Here is a 22,588-nt window from a genome sequence, read left to right as displayed (position 1 = left end):
CTCCGTCTGCATCCACTGGATTTCAGTGGCTACAGGCAGAGAGCCAGTCAGCAGTGCCCCTGCAGGTGTTTGGGGCTGGGGGCTCTGATGTTGCCAGAGCCCTAGGGTTGACAGGCACCTAGGCAGATTCGAGGATCCAAGTCCCTGCCACGTGAGTTTGGGTGAGGCTGACCTCGCTGCCTCAGTTTCCTCCTATACACTGATGCTATTAATAAAAATACCCATTTCAGGAGGTGGTTGTAAAGATTATACAAGAGACTGCAGAGTGTTAGGCAGCGCCTGGCACAAGACAAATGCTCAGTAAAAGACCGCTGCTGTCATTAATGTCAACACCAGCCCTGAGCTCCTGCCCTGGAGCTGACCCAGTGCTCACGCCCAAGATAAGAAAGGGAGGGCTGGGGCTGATGAGCTGGGAGGAGCTGTGCGCCCTTCTCCTGCCCCCAGCTCCTCTCTGGACCCCTGTCCTAACCCCTCTTCGGTCCCTGGTTCCCTCTGCCCCTTTCCCACGGCGGCCCGTCTTAGGTCAGGATGTGCTCCCTGGCCTGCGGACTCTGGAGCAGGGCCCGGCCACTCCCCGGAGCCTGTATGACGGGAACCGCCCCGCGTCCTCTCCCCTACGCGGGGCAGGCCGGCCCTGGGGCGCCTTAAAAACCGGAGCTGGCACTTGGCAGCGCCACTCTGGGCTGGATCCAACGTCGCTCCGGCTGCTCTTGACGACTCCACAGATTCCCCGAAGCTATGGCCAGCAAGGGCTTGCAGGACCTGAAGCAACAGGTGGAGGGGACCACCCAGGAAGCCGGTGAGTACAGCGCGCGACCTAGGGCCCAGGCAGGGGCAGCTGCGTGGACGCGCAGGCAGAAGCGGCGGGTCTGCGCGGTCGGCAAGTTCGCGGACCGGCAGCTTGGCTCGGAAGGCTCGGTCCTCCACTGAGACGCAGGGGCGGGCAGGACGCCCACCCCAGTCCGCGGAGAGATGGTGCCCGGAGGGAGGCAGCGGAACAGAGGCTCCAGAGGAGCCGGAGCCGCGCTGCGGGCACTGCGGGAGCCCCTCAGAGGAGGACATGCCGGCGCTGGGCGGCCCCACCCAGGCCTCAGGCAAGGGTGAAGGTCCAGGTCCAGGACCAGGACCAGGGGCGGCCCGCCATCACCTCCACCCGCGCCCGCCACCAGAGGCTGCCCCAGACCCCAAAGGGCTTTGTTTCCATCCCATCCCCAACCCCGAAAAGTAATCGTCGCCTTACCTTTAAGTCCCCATCTGGCAAAGAAGGTCCTTAGTTCCTCCACCTCCAGCTCTCTCCTCCTTATTCTGGAGGTGACCCAGCTGCGGTGGGGGCATGGGAGATATGAGGAGACCACTGCCTCACTGGGTGGGCTCTCCCTGTACCTAGCCCAGCCTTCCTCAGGACTACAGTTCCTTATCAGTCCTGCTCATATCCCAGTCAGGAGACAATATCCAAACCAACCCCTTCCTTCACCAGTGCCCCAGGGGAGGCCCACAGTTCTTCCCTTGAGACTAAAATGCTACCAAAGAAGCCTCCGTGTCAGCTTCTTTCCTTCTGGGCTTCACTTTTCCATTTGAGAGCTGGGTGCAAAGGATGGGCTGCTTTCTGATGGGTTAAATCGAGAGGAGGTTCCCAGGGGCCTCTCAGCACACTTGCCTCACTAACCCTCTCCGAAGGATGGGGTCTGGATAAGGCAGGCCCTTTCCTGTTCAGCAGCAGGGACGACTTACCGCTCTGCAGGCCGGAGCCACCTGTCAGCCCACCAGGGGCTGGTGACTCCATTCCTGGCAGGCGGAAATGTGGTCCAGAGGAGATGGCCGGCTTTGGAAGTTTTGCCTCCTTCCTGCGCTTGTCTCCTAATGCCTTGAGCTGCCTGTCCACAGAGGCACTGGCTTTGCTTGTGTGCCGTCCCGGGCAGGCCAAAGGAGGGAGGAGGCAGTGAGAACCTGGCAAAAGTCCAAGCCCCAGGGCCAAGTGCATGAAAGGTGGGAATTCAGGCATCTGGGCCAGGCTTCTAGCCGAGAAGCTGTAAAAGGGGGCAGGGGTCTTCTGGGCTATGCCCAGCATTAGCCAACAGTCCAGATGCTAGCTGCACCCTGGCCCTGCCCTGCCTTCCTTCCTCTGTCCAACATTTTCTCAGCAGCCCTGGAGATGGAAAGGGAAGCTCCTCCCCCACAGAGGAGGAGCTCAGAGTTAGAAATCAACAAAAACATCCCAGAGGCATGGAAAGGGATCCTGACCCTCGGGCTGGGCGGCCCTGGGCCAGGGACTTCATCTCCATGGCATCCATCCCTTGGACCTGTACCACCGAATATTCTGGAGAACACATGAGGGGCATGGCAATGGTGGGGTACCTGTGGTCAGTGGTGCCTCAACAGGGGCTAAAAGCCGCATCTCTCTGTTCCAGTGTCAGCGGCCGGAGCAGCAGCTCAGCAAGTGGTGGATCAGGCCACAGAGGCGGGGCAGAAAGGTCTGGTGGGGCTGGAGGGAGGCGGGCAACCCCAGCACACCTCCCACTGCCCCGCCCCACCCCGGCCCGGGGCCCAGGCACATCCTCTCCTATGCAGAGCCCTCTGTGCACAATGCCCCAAGCAGGTCCCTTGGGAGACCCAGGCCAGGCTAAACCTACGTGCACTGGTTCCCAGGGCCCTGCCTGACCTGCCCTCTCTCCTGCCCTTCCCCAGCCATGGACCAGCTGGCCAAGACCACCCAGGAAACCATCGACAAGACTGCTAGCCAGGCCTCTGACACCTTCTCTGGGATCGGGAAAAAATTCGGCCTCCTGAAATAACAGCAGGGAGACTTGGGTGACCCCCCTCCAGGCGCCATCCAGCAGAGCCTGGCCCAGACCTCCGGGCATCCGCCACCTCCTCGGTCTGCCCCCTCATTAAAATTCACGTTCCCATCCTGTGTTCACTTCATGACTCCTCGCAAGCTGGGCCCAGTCCTCCCATCCCAAGAGCAGAGCCACCATAGCTGAAGTCTTAGCTTCCCAAATTCGGAAATCCAAGCCAACTGTCTCAGGAATGTTTTCCATCCCGCCACTCGCCTCCCGACGCTCCCAGACGAGAGGCTCAGCCCCCATCTCTGTTACTGCCCCTCCCCCGCCCGACTCTGGAGCCAGCCCCCGCCCCTTATTCCCTGCCCCAGGATCCCGGCCCTTCCTGGGAGCCGGACTGGACTCGGTCCTCAGATCCTCGGAAGGCTCAGCTCTGGGCGGGGCAAGGAGCCCTGCAAGGGCGGGGGCCTCGGGAACTTCTCTCTGCCAACTGGGACTAGGGGCTGGGAACAGGGGAGACGACCCAGGGCCACGGCCCCTGGGGACTTCAGGCGGCCGGAGGTCGTGGGGGCTAAGCCGAGTCGGGAGCCGGGCTTCCGGCCCTCGCTACCCCGTCTGGGCCCGCGGGTTGCCGCGAGCCCGTCCCACCCAGCGGTGAGTCATGGGGCAGGGCACGCGGGACGCTTTGTTGAGTGGGGCGCTGCCGCCCGGCGGGGTCCCGCCCTGACACTCCCCGGGGAGGGGCTTCGGGGCACGGGGCCGTGCACGTGAGAACGAAGCACGGGGGGGCCGTGCACGTGCGCTCCTGCGCCAGCGTGCAGGAGACCCCCCTCCCTTCCACACCGCTTCCCTTCGGTACAAACTGGTAACCTCCAGCCCTGAACGGTTTTGTTGGGCGGGTCCCGGATGGACTGGGGTTGCCAACATCCCCCGGCACTTAACGCGCGCGGCCCCGGTACGGAGTATGCCCTGCCGGTAGGTGACTCAACGTGGCACTGGTTGAGCGCCGGATGAGGCCCGGCCCTGGGGTGGGGCGCAGGCTGCTGCGGCCCCTTCCTCCCAAAGCCCGTTTACGCCCCAGCGGTCCCCTAGCGGTTCTTGTCCACCCGCTCCACGTCCTTACCCTGGCACTACCTCCACCCGCAATCGCCTCCTCTCCGGACTGCGCGCCCGTGGGCTTTGCGTTTCAGTTCAAAGGTACCGACTAGGCGGTGCTTTCCAGTTCTGGGGAGATTCAGCCAGCGGACTCAAGGCGCGCTCCCTGCCTTCTCTGGCCTCCCAGCAGGGGACGATGTCCCCAGTCTGGCTGCCAGCCCAGGTGCTGCAGTGCAGGTCTGCGTAGGAGATCGTTCCCTTCTCCAGTCTGAGATCTCCGGCGCGGAGCACGGGTCTCTCACCCTCACCCCAGGGCTGCCACAGTTCCACGACCGGTTACTTGTTGTTGACTGTCCCCAAAAGGTTTCTTTGTAAAACGTGGGAAAGTCCTTGAAGAGACACCTGGAGCAGTGTCGGGGTCGCTTCCAGGAGCCCCCGCCTCCAGGAGCAGGTCCCAGGGCCTGGAGAGCGCGCCTCGGGGCCACTCCAGGAGGCTGGTGGGGCTGGACTGGCAGAGCCCGGCATCCTTCTGGTGTGCATCATTCCCATGTGACGCAGGGATGAATCCCAAGGGACTTTTCACCTATTCTCCTTGTGAGTGAGCCCCTTAAGCTGACCCAGGTGCGGCCAAGGAGAGAGGTGAGGCCTGAGGCCAGAGTTCTTCTAGAAAAGACTTTCCTTGCCTTGAAGGCAGGGCATGGTGGCTCAGCCTGTAATCCCAGCACTTTGGGAGGCCGAGATGGGAGAATGGCTTGAGCCCGGGAGGTCGAGGGCGGCTGCACTCAGTCTGGGCAACAGAATGAGACACTGTCTCAGGAAAACACACACACACACACACACACACACACACACACACACGCCGCCCTTCGTCTTCCACTGGACATCTTGTGGCAGGAAAGGATCCCTAGAACCAGCTACTTGCAACCGCAGGAGGAACAAGCCCGAGGAAAAGCCCACCTGCTGATTAGGGCAGAGCCTCCCAGACCTCCAGCCTGTTCCCACAACACCCTCTCCCTGTCCACCTCAGCCACCTTGACCTTCCCATCATGCTTCTGCTGCCTCGGTATCTTCACACCTGCTGCGTTTTCTGCCTGGCATACTCTCCATAAATCACCCTTGCCTATTGCTCTTCCAAACGTCAGGTCTCAGTGGCCTTGGGTGTGCGCGCACGCGCACACACACGCGATGCATCAGGTCCCTAGTGACACATTCTCATACCCCCTGTACCTCCTTTTTACAGTCACAGTGAATTAATCCGTTGCCTTCATGTGTGCTTCTCCATGGTGGTGGTTCATGGGGCTATAACCAGTCCTTTCTCCTTTTTAGTGTATGCCCAGTGCCTTCCGCGGTGCTCAGGCAGCACTGGCTAAATGAATGCATGGAGGACCATCCTTTTGTTCTCCTGCTGGATGACAGTGACTTCTCATTTTCAGGTTCACCATGGAGCCATTTCTGCAATGCAGCCCCTTCCACATTGCCCCAGCCCCATGGAGCTGGCACTCCCGTGGCACTGTGCAATTGCCTGTTCCTGTGTGCCTCTGCTCCCCCAACACTAGGAGCCCTGGAGGGCAGGGCCAGGTGGGACTTGCTTTTGGACCATGTCTGGGACACGGAGGGTACACAGCCAGTGTCTCTGTAATAGGTCCTTTGCCTGATTGCAGGGCAAGTCCATACACCCAAAACACCGGTTTGCAGCAGAAGAAAGAGGTTTAATTGCAGGGCTACCAGACAAGATGGGAGAAAACCTCAAATCTCTCTCCGAGAAGTTTGGGGCTAGGTTTCGTAAGAGTTTTCGAACAAGCCAAAATGTGGAGATTTTTGATAGGTTCAAGAGTGCAGAGTGAAGTCATGGGGCTCGGGAGATGAAAAAACCCTGTTCTCATGATGATTAAGTTCTTCTGGGCTGTTCGAACTGGTTGGGGTCACTTGTTTCACTGGAATTTGGAATCTGAAAAACATTTTAGGTTGGGTGCGGTGGCTCCCTCCTGTAGTCCCAGTACTTTGAAGGCCAAGGTGGGTGGATCATCTGACGTTAGGAGTTTGAGGCCAGCCTGGCCACATAGTGAAACCATGTCTCTACTAAAAATACAAAAATTAGCTGGGTGTGGTGGTGTGCGCCTGTAATCCCAGCTACTCGGGAGGCTGAGGCAGGAGAATCGCTTGAACCTGGGAGGTGGAGGTTGCAGTGAGCCGAGATCGTGCCGCTGCACTCTCTAGCCTGGGTGACAGAGTGAGACTGTCTTGGGAAAAAAAAAAAAAACTGAAAAAACAAACAAAAAAAAAAGTTTTAAGCAATTCCTAAACGAAAGCATATGATTCTAACATCAGAAAGCCGAACTGTAGGAACAGTGGGGATGCAGATGGTCAGTATCCAGTGCCATGGGAAGTTCCATAGAAGGAATTTAGTCAAAGCACAGCCTCATTAATGCTTAATTATAGCTGCTAATGCTTAATTATCACTATATTTCTGTGTAGAATGCTTGTTAACCCTGTGAGGACAGCTTCACCAGAGAAACCCTTGGGAGCTTATACTGCCCAGGCTTGTCTCTACCAGGTTCATGGAGCAAGTGCAGCCCAGACTGGCTGAGGAGGAAGGACTGTGGCTACACTACACTTATTGGGTGTCAGTCAACTCTCCGGAGATCAGTTCTTCCATTAGCAGTGCCACAAATAATTCCTAATTCTCCAAATTCCAGTTCCCCATCTAGCCCAACACACAGTCACTAATATTACATTGTGGTTCCACTTACAAATAACTGCATTTTCGGGTGGAGGTGTTCCCTTAAACCATTCTTTCTGGACGGTGTTCCTTCTTCCCTCCTCTTCTTCATCCCCATTTTCAGTCCGTAGGACGAGCTTCTTTGTATTTAATCTCCCAAACATCTACCCCTGGAGTTCTCAGCTTTGACCCCCATCAGACTACGCATGAGGCAGGGTGCAGATTCTTCCACTTTCACCTCCTCTCCCCTTCTCTCCCTCCCCCCTCCTTTTTAAAAAATGCTGTTTGTCCCATTTCTACACTGTGAAAGCACGTAGATTCGCATTCCATTCCTTAGCCCTGAACCACACCTTTGTTTTTGTCTTGGATCTGCAATTGAAGATATTAAAAGCTGTTTGCCATTCCTGCGACTGAATATTTTCTGCTGTCTCTTGGTTGGTTAGAATTAGTCCTGCAGAGTCTTCTCTCTCTTTTTTTTTTTTTTTTTTTTACTGTGAGACGGAGTATCACTCCTGTTGCCCAGGCTGGAGCACAACGGTGCCGTCTCGGCTCACTGCAACCTCTGCCTCCCAGGTTCCAGTGATTCTCCTGCCTCAGCTTCCGGGATAGCTGGGATTACAGGTGCCTGCCGCTTCGCCTGGCTAATTTTTGTATTTTTAGCAGAGACGGGGTTTCACCATCTTGGCCAGGCTGGTCTCCAATGCCTGATCTTAGGTGATCCATCCACCTTAGCCTTCCTAAGTGCTGGAATTACAGGCGTGAGCCACCGCGCCCAGCCCAGAGTCTTCTCAAGAATGAAATAGTTACAGATGATAAATGTTTACAGAGACAAGACATCTGGTACTTGAGTTAATAATTTTTATAGCTGGGTAATGGGTCCATGAGGGTTCATATATATATATATATATATTTTTTTTTTTTTTTTTTTTTTTTTTTTTTTTTGAGACAGAGTCTCACTCTGTTGCCTGGGCTGAAGTGCATGGCACAATGTTGGCTCACTGCAACCTCCGTCTCCTGGGTTCAGGCGATTCTCCTGTCTCAGCCTCCTGTCTCAGCGCATGCCTGTAGCTGGGATTACAGCATGCACCACCATGCCTGGCTACTTTTTGTATTTTTGGTAGAGACAGGGTTTCACCATGTTAGCCAGGCTGGTCTCGAACTCCTGACCTCAGGTGATCCTCCCACCTCAGCCTCCTGAAGTGCTGGGATTACAGTCGGGAGCCACCGTGCCTGGCCCATTATATTCTATTTTTGTGTATCACATTTTCTATTTTTAAAAAGGTAAAAAAGTTAAAATAAAAATTTTTTTTAAAAAAGGACTTATGTGAACAGTATTCTGATTTTTAAATGTTTGGTTGGTATTGTTAGTCTGTAGCCTTTAGACTTTCTCCCTGGCTGGGTTTGAGGTTTGTGGCTCCCTCTTCAGCTTGAGTATCTTCTAGGCGTGGCTGCACTGCCTTCTGGCATAGAAGGTTGAGCAGGCCCTACATGTCTGATGCCCACTGAAATTTATTTTTTTAAATTTAAATTTAAATTTATTACTTATTTTGAGATGTTGCCCAGGCTGGTCTGTGTTGCCCAGGCCAGTCTCAAACTCTTGGCCTCAAGCAGTCCTCCCACCTTGGCCTAACAAAGAGCTGGGATTATAGGTGTGAGCCGCTGCACCAGCCCCCTACTGGAATTTTTTTTTTTTTTTGTAGAGACAGGGAGGGTCTGCTTCTGTCACCCAGACTACAGTGCAGTGGCCTGATCATGGCTTCCTGCAGCCTCAAACTCATGGGCTCAAGCGATCCTCCTACCTCAGCCTCCCAAGTAGCTGGGATTACAGGTGTGTGCCACCACGCTCAGCTAATTAAAAAATTTTGTTTTTGTAGAGATGGAGTCTCACCATGTTGTCCAGGCTGATGTCAAACTCCTGGGCTCAAGCGATCCTCCCTCCTTGGTCTCCCCACAGCACTGGGATTACGGGCGTGAGCCACTGTGTCCAGAGTGCCACAGGAATTTCTAATAAGCAACATGATATTTCTGGCTTGCTCTCTTTCTTTATGTTTGAAGTACAATAATTTTTCTAGAGTTTGTCTCAGTGATTATTGTTCTGGTTCAATGTTCCCTGGTGTGCAGCTTGCCCTTTGAATACTAATTCAAGGCTGGGCGTGGTAGCTCAGGCCTGTAATCCCAGCACTTTGGGAGGCTGGGGTGGGAGGATAGCTTGAACTCAGGAGTTTCAAATCAGACTGGGTGACATAGTGATACCCGATCTCTACAAAAAAATAGGAAAAGTATCCAGGTGTGGTGGTGCACACCTGTAGTCCCAACTACTAAGAAGGTTAAAGTGGGAGGATCCCTTCAGCCCAGGAGTTGGAGGGTGCAGTAAGCCATGATTGCGCCACTGTGCTCCCAGCCTGAGTGGCAGAGTGAGATCCTATCTCAGAAAAAAAAAAAAGTGTATACATATGTGTACATACATATGTGTGTGTGTGCATATATGTACCTGTGCATGTGTGTGTATGTGTATATATACATATCTACCCAGAAGACAGATTGTTGGATCATAAGTTAGCTCTATATTTAATTTTTTCAGGAATCTCCGTAGTGTTTTTCTTTCTTTCTTTTTTTTTTTTAGATGGAGTCTTGCACTGTTGTCCAGGCTGGAGTGCAGTGGCACGATCTCAGCTCACTGCAACCTATGCCTCCTGAGTTCATGCAATTCTCCTGCCTCAGCCTTCCAAGTAGCTGGGATGACAGGCACACACCACCACACCCGGCTAATTTTTTTTTTTTTAAGTAGAGGTGGGGTTTCACTATGTTGGCCAGACTGGTCTCGAACTTCTGACCTCGTGATCTGCCCATCTTGGCCTCCGAAAGTGCTGGGATTACAGGTGTGAGCCACCATGCCCGGCCTTCCATAGTGTTTTTCATAATGGCTATATCAATTTGCATTTCCACTAATAGTGTACGAGGGTTCCCTTTTCTCCACATTCTCACCAACACTTGTTATCCTTTGTCTTTTTTTTTTTTTTTTTTTTTTTTTTTTTTTAGAGATGAGGTCTCCTTGTGTTGCCCAGGCAGGAGTGCAGTGGCTGTTCACAGGTACGAACATAGCACACTATGGCCTTGAACTCCTGGGCTCAAGTGATCCTCCTGCCTCATCCTCTGGAGTAGCTAGGACTATAGGCGTGCACCACTGTGCCCAGCTCCTGCTTAATTGTGTTTTAAAATATTTGCTCTGTTCCATTGCTCAGCTTTCTTTTTTGGGAATTCCAAGTGTCATTATGAAGTTCTTTTCTTCCTACTTTCCATATCTGCTGTTGTCTCCCAAATACTGTGTATCTTTTTCATATAATTCCTTTTTTTCTTTACGTTTTCCATTTCTGTTCTGTAGGCATCTACTGTGGCATCTGCCTTCTTGTGCTTATCTGCCATTGTTTGTTTAGTCTTTTTTCTTCTATTCATTTCTGAGATATATTTCTCTTCTGCCTGCTCTTGCTGTCTGGCCATCTCCTCTCAGAGTTCTGGCAACTGCTTTAGTCTTCCTTCATAACAGCTGTTGTTTATTAAGTGTCTTCTCTTCTTCCTAAAATTCATGTTGGAATGTTGACTATTCTTTTTCTATATTTAAAAAGAGTATGTTTTTACCGTTGACTAGAAAAAAGGGAAGGGCAGAAATACATATCTATGGTATGCTGTCCTTTCTGTAAAAAAGAGAGGATGGGCTGGGTGCAATGGCTCACGCCTGTAATCCCAGCACTTTGGGAGGCCGAGGCAGGCGGATCACGAAGTCAGGAGTTCGAGACCAGCCTGGTCAACATGGTGAAACCCCCCGCCTCTACTAAAAATACAAAAATTAGCCAGGTGTGGTGGCACGTGCCTGTGTTCCCAGCTACTTGTGAGGCTGAGGCAGGAGAATCACTCGAACCCAGGAAGCGGAGGTTGCAGTGAGCCGAGACTGTGCCACTGCACTCCAGCCTGGGTGACAGAGTGAGAATCCATCTCCAAAGAAAAAAATAAAAAAAGAGAGGATGAAAGAAAATACAATGTCTCTGTTTATTTGTATAAAGTGCAGGAAGGCCAGTCACAGTGGCTAACGCCTGTAATCCCAGCACTTTGGGAGGCCGAGGTGGGCGGGTCACTTGAGGCCAGGAGTTTGAGACCAGCCTGGCCAACGATGAAACACTGTCTCTACTAAAAATACAAAAATAAGCCAGGCATGGTGGTACATGCCTGTAATCCCAGCTAGTCGGGAGGCTGAGGCATGGGAATCACTTGAACCCAGGAGGCGGAGGTTGCAGTGACCCAAGATTGTGTCACTGCACTGCAGCCTAGGTGACAGAGCAAGACTCTGACTTAAAAAAAAAATGCAAGAAGGATAAACTAGAAACTAAAGGGATTGCGGATTGGTTACTTATAAGGGGCAGGTGGGAAACGGGTGGAAAGAGGGAGGGAATGGGAACAGGCTAGCAGGGATAAGAAGAGAGTGACAATTCTCTGAATATATCTTTTTTTGTGGTTCTCAGAACCATAGTAATGTTCATATACTCAAAATATAGACAAAACAATTAAAACCAACCAGAATATAGGGGAGGGAAGTACCCAAAATGGAATGCAAATACTAACAAGTGAACCTAACTCTACTACAAGTGAAGAAAATAACCACACTCAAAAGAAAAAAATCCAAGTAACCTTGAAAATCAGTATGTTGAGTGGATTCTGTAGGGTTAAATGCAGCAAACACTCTCCATAAATTCTGTAATCTAGTCAGTAAATATATGCTTTCTCATAGGATTGTGGGTAAGCAATTCTGAGACAACTTTATATAGTATAATTGAATGCGTAAGTAAGTGTATCATAAATAATAACTGGGTTTGTCACTCCTGGAGAAAGAAAAAACAGGGAACCCTCTTCCAACACCCCATGTGGTGTTGTACTGGAATCTGAGGTATGAGTGTAAACTCAGAATTTTTTATTTCTGTACAAATAAATACAGAAATATAGCTGGGCACAGTGACTCATGCCTGTAATCTCAGCACTTTGGGAAGCCTGAAGTGGGCAGATCACTTGAGCTCAAGAATTGAAGACCAGCTTGGGCAGTACGGTGAAAGCCCATCTCCACAGAAGTGGAGGAAAAACCAGGCAGAGGGAACCCCAGGACATTGAGGGGCTCTGGCTGCTGTATGGGACACCCTGTTGGAAGCTTGCCTCTAATGGGGCATCAAAGCCAGGCAGTCAGGGGCTCCTGCTCTGCCAGAGGTTGGAAGACAGGACTGCATCTTCCCTTCTTACTCCTGGGATGCAGGTCAGCTGTTTTCCCTCAGATGAGAGAGTCGGATTCCAATTTTTTTGTTTTGTTTTGTTTTTGAGACGGAGTCTCGCTCTGTCACCCACGCTAGAGTGCAGTGGTGCTATCTCAGCTCAGTGCAACCTCCACCTCCTGACTTCAAGCAGTTCTCCTGCCTCAGTCTCCTGAGTAGCTGAGATTACAGGCACACGCCACCACGCCTGGCTGATTTTTGTATTTTTAGTAGAGATGGGATTTCACCGTGTTGGTCAGGCTGGGAGGTTCCAATTTTATAACATGAGAAGAAAAGCTGAGATCATGCCCATTCTGCCACCTTGCTGAGTCCAGAGCTGTGATGAAGTGAAGAAGAAGGCACAGGGCAGGACAAAGAAGGGGGCTTAGGGACCTGGGAGTTTTCCTTGGCAGAAGTCAACTTGTCCCACCCCTGAGAAAACTCTGACCTCACCTGCCAGGGAGGAAAACAGGGACTGGGGAGGAGGGAACAGGGAGGGGGAACAGTCTGGTGCTCTGTGCTCTGGGAGAGAAGTCTGATGATGGGAGTAACTCAGGAAGGGTTAAGAATATTCCTAAAATAGCCAAGCCACAGTCTAAGCCAGTCCATGAATGCATCTTCCAGAGAGCAGATCTGTAGCAAGAAAAGTCAGCCTGATCTTTGCCCTACTGCCTGCTGCCTGGCCCTGGCTGCTAATTAAACCTCCCACCCTGTCCCCTTCACCAACTCCTCCTGTCCTAGTGGGGATGGGGCAGGAGTAGTCAGAGGAGCCAAATCACCCCAATCAACAGGGAACTACAGCTGGGACCAGGAACAGTGGGCCCAGTGCCCCCCCCCCCATCCACACTCCTGGTCTGAGTCAAGTAGGAGTACATAGGGGGACAGACAGGCTAAGTGCAGGCTTTGTGCATGGGATGGAGGCTGCCAGGAGAGAGCAACCAAATTCTCCCACCCACACACATGCATTGCCAGCCATGATCAGGTGGGACCTCCAAGGTCATCATCAAATACCACCTTCTCCTAGCTCTGTGTTCCCCTACACTTAGGGCATCTTGGAGTGAGACAGGCAGGGAGGCGTCGAGGGACCCCCTTCATGGACAAACCATATCTTTGTTTCAGGGGCAGGACCAGGTAGGTACATAATTTGCAGGACCCAGTGAGAACTGAAAATGTGGAGTCTGTCGTTCAAAAATTGTTAAGAATTTCAAGGCAGTGACAAGAGAGCATTAAACCGAGTTCAGGTCCCCTCTGAGTGTGGGGCTTTTGCACTGCACAAGTGGCACCTCTCTGAAGCCATCCTTGTGCAGGGACATGAACATTTACTAAGCGCCCACTACTCAGCTCTTCCGGCTCTGTAATACGGTCTGGCTCTGTGTCTGCACCCAAATGTCATTTTGAATTGTAATCCCCACGTGTTGGGGGAGGGATCTGTGGGATGTGATTACATCATGGGAGTGGTTCCCACATGCTGTTCTCGTGATAGTGAGTTCTCACGAGATCTGATGGTTTTATAAGGGGCCTTTTCTCTCTTCATTCTGCACTTCTCTCTCCGGCTGCCATGTGAAGGACGCGTTTGCTTCCCCTTCCACCATGATTGCAAGTTTCCTGAGGCCTCCGCAGCCGTGAGGAACTGTGAATCAATTAAACTTCTTTCCTTTGATTAACTTCTAATCTATAAGTAAGGTCTGAGTCCTGAAGACCTTCCTCTGGAGCCTCAGTAAATTTAGTTAATCTAGATGGGTTCAGGTGCTGCAGGTGATTACCATTATCTCGTCTCCTGCAAAATCATGGAGGTTTGGGGAGTTCCTTCAGACCTCCTCTTGTATGGAGGTTTGTTTTCTTCTTTTTTTCTTTCCTGCAAGGACAAAGTGAATTCTGTAATGCTTTATGTATCATTTTTGAGTTTATTGCCAAAAATTGAGGCTCAAGTTTGTAGACTACATTTTTAAATAAAATAAAACTTTCTAGACAAAGAAATGCAGTTGAAGCTGTCCCAAATTTACACAGAGTTGATAGCAAATTTTTCACTTTATCTTTCCTTGAATGTATATATTCATATAAATGCTCTTAAATTCTTAGTGCAACAGGGTGGATTGTCATTACAGAGAATGTTCTTAGCATAGAGCACAAATCTCCCCACTGCTGACTAGGCCTGGTCACAAAGCACCCTGAGCTGGCCTTCAACTTCCACTTCTCGGTTCTTTTGTTTATCTTCTCTATTTCTAGAATGGCGTTGTCATTTCACTTGTCTGTCTGGTCATATCCTACTCCTGTAAGAATCAGTGAGTTCTTGGTACATATTGATCTAAATTTGCCTCTGGTTTGAACCTTTTTCCACTTTTCCAGGCAAGGTTGATTTATCTGTCTATGTTTCCATAACAATCTTTCCAAGCATAATACAGTAAAAAGAGAGCTGATTCATCATGTCCTGTCCGTTTCCCTCTGGAGACTTTGGAGCCGATGTGAGGGTACAGGTGTGCCATGTATAGGATCTTTGGTCGCCTTTGTCAGTTTAGCACAGGTCTCAGTATATAATTGTTCTCAGGTGCCATTAAACTGGGCCTGAATAATTGAAGGATTGAACGTTTTCAGGAATCACCCAGGATGCTTCAATAATTCATCTTAATTGGGGATATGGGGAAAGTTTGCATGAGAAAGAAATTGTTTTTTTTTTTTTTTTTGAACTTGAAGGATAAGTTAAAATTCAGTAGGCAGAATAATAATAAATCTTGATGATTTTTTATTTTTAATTTTTATTTATTTATGTTTTTTTTTAGACAGAGTCTCACTCTGTCGCCCAGGCTGGAGTGCAGTGGTGTCATCTCGGCTCACTGCAACCTCCGCCTCCTGGGTTGAAGTGATTCTTTTGCCTCAGCCTCCCAAGTAGCTGAGACTACAGGTGCCAGCCACCATGCCCGGCTAATTTTTGTATTTTTAGTAGAGACGATGTTTCACCATATTGGCCAGACTGGTCTCAAGCTCGTGACCTCACGATCCACTTGCCTCGGCCTCCCAAAGTGCTGGGATTACAGGTGTGAGCCACTGCGCCCAGCCATTTTTTATTTTAAAATATTCATTTTTTACTATTTTGATATAACTTTTTTTTTTTTAAGAAAAAGGCAAAAATCACTGCTTATTAGAAGGCAGATTTTAGTGATTTTTATACCCCTAGACTTGTTGCATATCAAACCTATATGAAATATCTATAAATCAAATCATTAATTGCCCCTAGCGTAATAATTCTGTATGTGGATGTAATGTTTGAATCTTCAGGAGCTTTAATAATTTGAAGGCCTTTTGATTGCTTTAAAATTAATTCTCATTGTGTTTGTTTATATTGTATCTTTAAGCAGAAGTACAGAGTAAGCAATTAGTGTGATTAATTCCTCTGCTATAATACAGTAAAGCACTGCCTCCCTAGACCAACTCTTTGGGATTCCTGGAAGACATCTGGCATCCAGCAAGTCTTGACCCCTCTTTAGAAAGCCATGGAGAAACTGGAGGCAATTCTTTTAATTATTCGCCCTCTAGAGGCAATTCCATTAATTACCCTCCCTCACCTATCCAAGACACAATTTCTCCAGTTACATGTAGAATGCTGTTACGTGTCTCCTGGCCAGACCCTTTATTTCATAGATGTGGAAATTGAGGCCATGAAGGATGAGGTGAGTGTTCAGAGTCCACATGACTAGTTAGTGCCCAGAGCCTGGCCTGGACTTCTCTCTTGTTCTGGGGCCTTGAGTTCTCTCCCTCTTCTTTAGTACATATGGCCAGAGGTAGCATAATCTGCGCACCACATTTGCATTTGGAGTGCATCTGTTTTGCATTCATTTAATCTTGTTGAGATGGTTTGCTTGTTGACCTAGTCAGTCAGTTATCTTTTCACCTTTGTGAGTTGAGAGCTTTGTGTATGAAGTCTGTAAAACTTTGCGTCTTGGGAATTGACATAATCTGTAGCTGACCCATGCTGTTTTCAGATGCATCTTAATTGTAATAGTGATAGTGATCCAGAAGATTCACATGTTTTTCTGTGCTATTTCAGAATAAGCCTTCTTAATCCAACTCGAGATGGAGTCAAAAACAACAGAATACTACATTTTTGTTTCTTTTATTTAGGTAAAATACCTCTTTCCTGACAAGACTAGGACTCTTACATAGATTACCATGAACTACAAGAAGTACAGCATTGCCAGAATAACCTGTGGTAAAATGTTCACTTATTGAACATTTTACTTGCATTCTTTCTACAAAATGAGTTTATTTTTAGCTACTTAGTCAAATTATCTTGACTTTCTGATGTTTTGAAAGAATATTTCTAATAGATTTAGGTATTTCATTAATATTGAATGTTTTTAAAACTAAATGGGTCCTAAAGGAAACTGAACGGTTAAAATATGGTTTACTTCTGCAAATACTAACTTAGTGAGGAGTCTCAGGGAATCTGCACATTTGTCTTTTCTATCTAACAATTACGAATTTCTTAGTGTATGTTTTGATCAGACTGTTTTTTGATCACAGTTTTGTGACCACTCTGTTTTTCCTCTCTCTGGCAGTCACTTCCCAGAATTGACAAGGAATTCATCCTCAGGTGATTTCTGCTAGGTAAATCCTAGCACTTCTTGACACTTTAGAAAAGGCTTTGGAATAATTTTATATTAGCATTTCTCACCTGCATATTTTTACATGTAAATACAAATTGCATATACATTACTTTGAAAGAGAACCAGGATAAAATGTAAAGAAACATGGTTTTAGAAGTCCAATGGTAGTATAAGACTTCACAAAGGCCGGGCGCGGTGGCTCAAGCCTGTAATCCCAGCACTTTAGGAGGCCGAGACGGGCGGATCACGAGGTCAGGAGTTCGAGACCATCCTGGCTAACACGGTGAAACCCCGTCTCTACTAAAAAATACAAAAAACTAGCCGGGCGAGGTGGCGGGCGCCTGTAGTCCCGGCTACTCGGGAGGCTGAGGCAGGAGAATGGCGGGAACCCGGGAGGCAGAGCTTGCAGTGAGCTGAGATCCGGCCACTGCACTCCAGCCTGGGCGACACAGTGAGACTCCGTCTCAAAAAAAAAAAAAAAAAAAAAAAGGACTTCACAAAAAACAGACTGCTCTTGATTCAGTACTTCCTGCTTACTCCCCAGATGCAGCCAACTTCAACAATTTTTATTTTTTAAAAAATGTATTTTTATATTTCAAAATAATATGTTTGTGTGTGACCTGTCTCTCCCCCAATCTGCCCCACTCTGGCTTTACCCGCTTAAGAAGCATTTAAAATATTCTGCATATCCTTAGCATATACCATTGCAATTATGGGGTAGGCTTTTTTTTTTTTAAATTTGTTCATTCAATGAACCTCTAGTGGTACATATCTGTTTTTCTTGTTAATTCTTGGGAATATCTTTCTATTGTTTCTATAGTAATTTTCTTCCCCTCCAGCTTCCCTGTTTCTTCTGGATGTCTTGTTAGATGTTGAACCTCTTGAGTTGATTTTCTAATTTTTGTCATCTTCCTCTCTCATTTTTTGTATTTTGTGTTTAATTTTCTGGTATCTAATTTACCTTGATTTTCTATCTTTCTGGTGACATTTTCATATGTTCTTACTTTCAGTTGTCAAAAGTGTTCTCTTGACCTTGCTCTTGCATTCTGTTTTCTCTGCCCACCTCTTCGATTCGCCCCATTGCCACTTGGTGTTCTGGTTTCTTAATTTTATTTAATAGACTTTCTTCAAAGGCCTGGTGATCATTTGCTCTGTGCTTATATATTTTTATTTTTTCATTGGGCAAAATATATGTAACATAAAATGTATCATATTAACTATTTTAAGTGTACAGTTCAGTTGCTTTAACTATATTCATAATGTTTTACAATGATTCCCACCATTCCTTTTTAGAACTTTTTCATTTGAAGCTCTGTACCTGTTAAACAGTAATTCCTAACTCCAGTCGTCTTCCGGGCCCTGTTAACCACCATTCTACTTTCTGCCTCTATGACTTTGCCTATCTTAGATACCTCATATAAGTGGAATCATATAGTATTTGTCTTTTTGTGTTCGGCTTATTTCTCTTAGCATAATGTATTCAAGGTTTCATTGTTCATCCACATTGTTCATCCAATGCATCAGAATCTCCTTCCTTTAAAAATGAATAATATTTGAATTATATTCCATTGCGTGCATATGTCACATTTGTTTATTGATCTACCGGTGGGCATGGTGTTGCTTCCACCTTCCGGCTACTGTGAGTAATGCTGCTGTGAACATTGCTATACAAATATCTTTTTGAGTCCCTGCATTTAATTCTTGGGGCTGTGTACCTCAAAGTGGAATTACTGGGTCATAATCATCATTCTGTGTTCAACTTTTTGAGGAACCACCATGCTGCTCTCCAGAGCAGTCCAGCACTTTACACTACCATTAGTAATGCACAAGGGTTTCATTTTCTCCATATCCTTGTCAACACTTGTTATGTTCCATCTTTTGTTTGTTTGCATTATAATAACCATTTTAATGGGTGCGAAGTTGTCCCGCATTGTGGTCTTGCTTTCCATTTCCCTTATGACTTGTGATACTGTCTGCACATATTTTAAGGTTTATACACTAACAAAGCTGGTTACTAGCGGTGTGTGTGTGTATGGGGAACTGTGTGGCTGCTGAGTGGCTTCCCTGTGGGATGATCAGCCAGAACCCGCTATTGTATTAGGGGATCCCCAGATGTCAGCATTCATGGGTCTTTTTAGTTTTTATGGGTACATACTCGGTATACATATTTATGGGGTACATGAGATATTTTGATACAAACATATAATGTATAATAATCACATCAGGGTAAATGGGATATCCATAATCTCAAACATTTATCATTTCTTTGTATTATAAACAATTCAGTTATACGCAGTTATTTTAAAATGTACAAAAAGCGATTGCTGACTATAGTTACCGTTATGCTGCCAATTAATAGATCTTATTTATTGTAACTATATTTTGTACCTATTTACTATCCTCACTTCCCCCCCACCGACTACACTTCCCAGCCTCAAGTAACAAGCATTCTACTCTATCTCTGTGAGTTTGTTTTAATGTTTAGCTCCCCAAAATGACTGTGAATGTGCACAGTTTATCTTTCTGTGACTGGCTTACTTCACTTAAAATAATATCCTCCAGCACCATTCCGTGTTGTCACTAATGACAGAATCTCATTCTTTGTTAGGGCTGAATAGTACTCCATTGTATATATGCACATTTTCTTTGTTCATTCATCTGTTGGTGGACACTTAGGTTGCTTCCACCTCTTGGATATTGCAAATAGTAATGCAGTAAACATAGGAGTGCAGCTATGTCTTCGATATATTGATTTTCTTTTTCATGTATATATCTAACAGTGAGATTGCTGGATCCTTTGGTAGCTCTATTTTTAGTTTTTTGAGGAACCTCCAAATTGTTCTCCATAGTGGTTGGACTAATTTACATTCCCACCAACAGTATGCAAGGGTTCGCTTTTTTCTGTATCCTCACCAGCATTTGCTATTGCCTGTCTTTTGAATAAAAGCCGTTTTAACTGGGGCGAGATATCTCCTCATAGTTCTGATTTGCATTTCTCTGATAATCAGTGATGTTGATCACCTTTTCCTAAGTCTGTTAGCCTTTCGTATTTTTTCTTTTGAGAAACGTCTATTAAGATCTTTTGCCCATTTTAAAATCGGATTATTACATTTTTCTCTATACAGTTGTTTGAGCTTTTTATATATTCTGGTTATTAATCCCTTATCAAATGGATAGTTTGCAAATATGTTTCCCCATTTTGTGGATTTTCTCTTTGTTGATTGTCTCTTCTGGTGTGCAGAGGCTTTTTAACTTAATGGGATCCCATTTGTCCACTTTTGCTTTGGTTGTCCGTGCTTGTGGGGTATTGGTTAAGAAATCTTTTCCCAGTTTAATGTCCTGGAGAACTTCCCCAATGTTTTCTTGTAGCAGTTTCATAGTTTATAATAGCTTAGATTTAAGTCTTAGGCCTTAGATTTAAGTCTTTAATCTGTTTTGGTTTGGTTTTTATATATGATGAGAGATAGAAGTCTTGTTTCATTCCTCTGCATATGGATATCCTATTTTTGCAGCACTATTTATAAAAGAGATTATCCTTTCTCCAGTGTATGTTCTTGGCACCTTTATTGAAAATGAGCTCACTGTAGATGGATGGATTTCTTCCAGTTCTCTATTGTGTTTCATTGGTCTTTTTGTCTGTTTTTATGCCAGTAGCATGTTGTTTGGGTTACTATAGGTCTATGGTATAATTTGAAGTCAGGTAATCTGATCCTTCCAGTTTAGTTCTTTATGCTCAGGATAGCTTTGGTTATTTTGGACCTTTTGTGGTTCCATATAGATTTTAGAACTATTCTTTCTATTTTTGTGAAGAATGTCATTGATATTTTGATAGGGGTTGCATTTAACCTGTAACTTTCTTTGAGTTATATTAACATTTCAACAATATTGATTCCTCCAGTCCATGAAGCTGGAATTCTTTCCATTTTTGGTGCCCTCTTCAATTTCTTACATCAGTGTTTTATAGTTTTCATTGTAGCAATCATTCATTTCTTTGGTTAAGTTTATTCCTCATTTTATTTGTAGCTATTGTAAATGGGATTGCTTTCTTAGTTTTTTTCAAAACGTTTGATGTTCACATATAAAAACGCCACAGATTTTTTTAATGTTGATTATGTATCCTGCAACTTTCTTGAATTTACCAGTTTTAATAGTTTTTTGGAGTCTTGAGGTGTTTCCAATTATAAGAGATTGTCTGCAAATAATTATAATTTGATTTCTTTCCAATTTGGATGTGTTTTATTTCCTTCTTTTGTCTGATTGCTCTAGCTACGACTTCCAGTACTTCCAGAAAAAGCTCAATTAATACTGAATTAATAGTGGTGAAGGTGGGCATCTCTTGTTCTAGATCTTAGAGGAAAGGCTTTCAGTTTTTTTTTCCCCATTCAGTAAGATACTACTTATGGGTGTGTCTTATATGAGTTTTATTGTGTTGAGGTGTGTTTCTTCTATACCCTGTTTTTTAAGCATTTTTACAATAAAATGTTGAATTTTATCAAATGCTTTTACAGCATCAATTGACATGATTATATAATTTTTGTCCTTCATTCTGTTGATATGATCACATTGATTTGCATATGTTGAACCATCCTTCCATTCCTGGGATAAATTCCACTTGGTCATTATGAATACTTTTTTAATATGTTGTGGAATTTGTTTTGCTTATAAATTTTCTTGAGGATTTTTGCCTGAAATTTTCCTTAGGGATATTGGCCTATAGTTTTCTTTTTAAATGTGTCTTTGGTTTAAGTATCAGCCATTGAAATATTCCTTCCTCCTCTATTTTTGGAATAGTTTGAGTAGGATTGGTATTAGTTCTTCTCTAAATATTTGGTAAAATACAGCAATGAAGCTGTTGCTTTCAGGATTTTCTTTATTGGTACTTTTTATTAAGGCTTTGATCCCGTTATTTGTTACTGGTCGGTTCAGGTTTTGAAGTTCTTTATGGTTCAATCTTGGTAGGTTGTGTGTATCTAGGAATTTGTGTATTTCTTTTAGGTTTTTGTGAGTCTTTTTGCTGAGCTGGTCAGCTTTCTTCTCATGAAAATAACTTAGTTTTCTGCTAAGGGCTACATATTTGACTGCAACTGTTATGGAAGCTGAATGGAAGCAGAGGGTTGATAATTGTGCCTGTTGGTATATGTAGAACTCACTTTAAAATGCTGTTTGGGGAGGATACTGTAGCCTATCCACATGTGTGTCTGTGTGCCCAGTGTCCCTGGGCTCAGGGCTACTGTGGTTTAATTTATCTGAAAGATAAACCTTCCGTTTATTTCTGGCAGTGGAAGGTTTAGTTGTCTGGCTGCATAGGATGAGGGAGGGTTCTTAAAGTGGAGTCCTCCTCAAATGGACTGGCAACTTGATCTTCTGTCCTCCATAGTGAAGTTTCTGTATCATCTTATGTTATTTTCAAAAGCATTTTCCTACCCTTGCCCTTGCATTGGCTGCCTAGTCGTCCACCTTCCCTGCACCTCACAGTTACCTCATGTGCCTTACAGGTACCTTGTGCTGTAATTTCTTCAGGTTTCACAGGGTTCTGTTAGGAGAACAGAAACAGAAGGAGGTAATCTAAATAAACGTGTACCTATTAAATAAATCAAAAACTGATAATCTTCCAAAACAGAAGGCACTTGCCCCAGATGGTTTCACTGGTGAATTTCACCATTTAAGGAAGAGATGGCACCAACTTTTTTTTATTTTTATTTTTTGAGATGGAGTCTCACTCTATCAATCACCCAGGCTGGAGTGCAGTGGTGCAATCTCCGCTCACTGCAAGCTCCACTTCCCGGGTTCACGCCATTCTCCTGCCTCAGCCTCCCGAGTAGCTGGAAAGACAGGTGCCTGCCACCACGCCTGGCTAATTTTTTTGTAATTTTTAGTAGAGACGGGGTTTCACTGTGTTAACCAGGATGGTCTCGATCTCCTGACCTCGTGATCCGCCCACCTCGGACTCCCGAAGTGCTGGGATTACAGGTGTGAACCACCACGCCTGGCCGAGATGGCACCAACTTTCTGCAATCTCTTTCAGAAAATAAAAGTAGAAGGAATATTCCCTAACTCATTCTGTAAGGCTAGCATAACTCTAATACCGAAAGCAGATAAAAAAAT

At 46.4% G+C, this 22,588-nt stretch overlaps 1 protein-coding gene and 1 pseudogene across 2 annotated transcripts in view; both read left to right on the top strand.

Annotated features, from left to right (window-relative positions):
• Positions 1-675: 675 nt before the first annotated feature.
• Positions 676-2,906, top strand: ADIRF (adipogenesis regulatory factor). Its single transcript, XM_001087643.5, has 3 exons — positions 676-799; positions 2,409-2,471; positions 2,686-2,906. Exons 1-3 carry the CDS (start codon positions 739-741, stop codon positions 2,790-2,792), a joined length of 231 nt encoding a protein of 76 aa, XP_001087643.3. The 5' UTR covers positions 676-738; the 3' UTR covers positions 2,793-2,906.
• A 246-nt stretch (positions 2,907-3,152) lies between these two features.
• The window catches only part of LOC114680585 (ribosome biogenesis protein BMS1 homolog), a 29,118-nt pseudogene continuing 9,682 nt past the window's right edge, over positions 3,153-22,588 (top strand). The window contains exon 1 of the transcript XR_013398049.1: positions 3,153-3,434. The product of XR_013398049.1 is annotated as a ribosome biogenesis protein BMS1 homolog (transcript). The remainder of the gene's footprint in view (positions 3,435-22,588) is intronic.

Source organism: Macaca mulatta, chromosome 9 (genome assembly GCF_049350105.2).
Source record: "Macaca mulatta isolate MMU2019108-1 chromosome 9, T2T-MMU8v2.0, whole genome shotgun sequence".
NCBI lineage: Eukaryota > Metazoa > Chordata > Mammalia > Primates > Cercopithecidae > Macaca > Macaca mulatta.
This window is presented reverse-complemented; position numbering and strand designations above follow the sequence as displayed.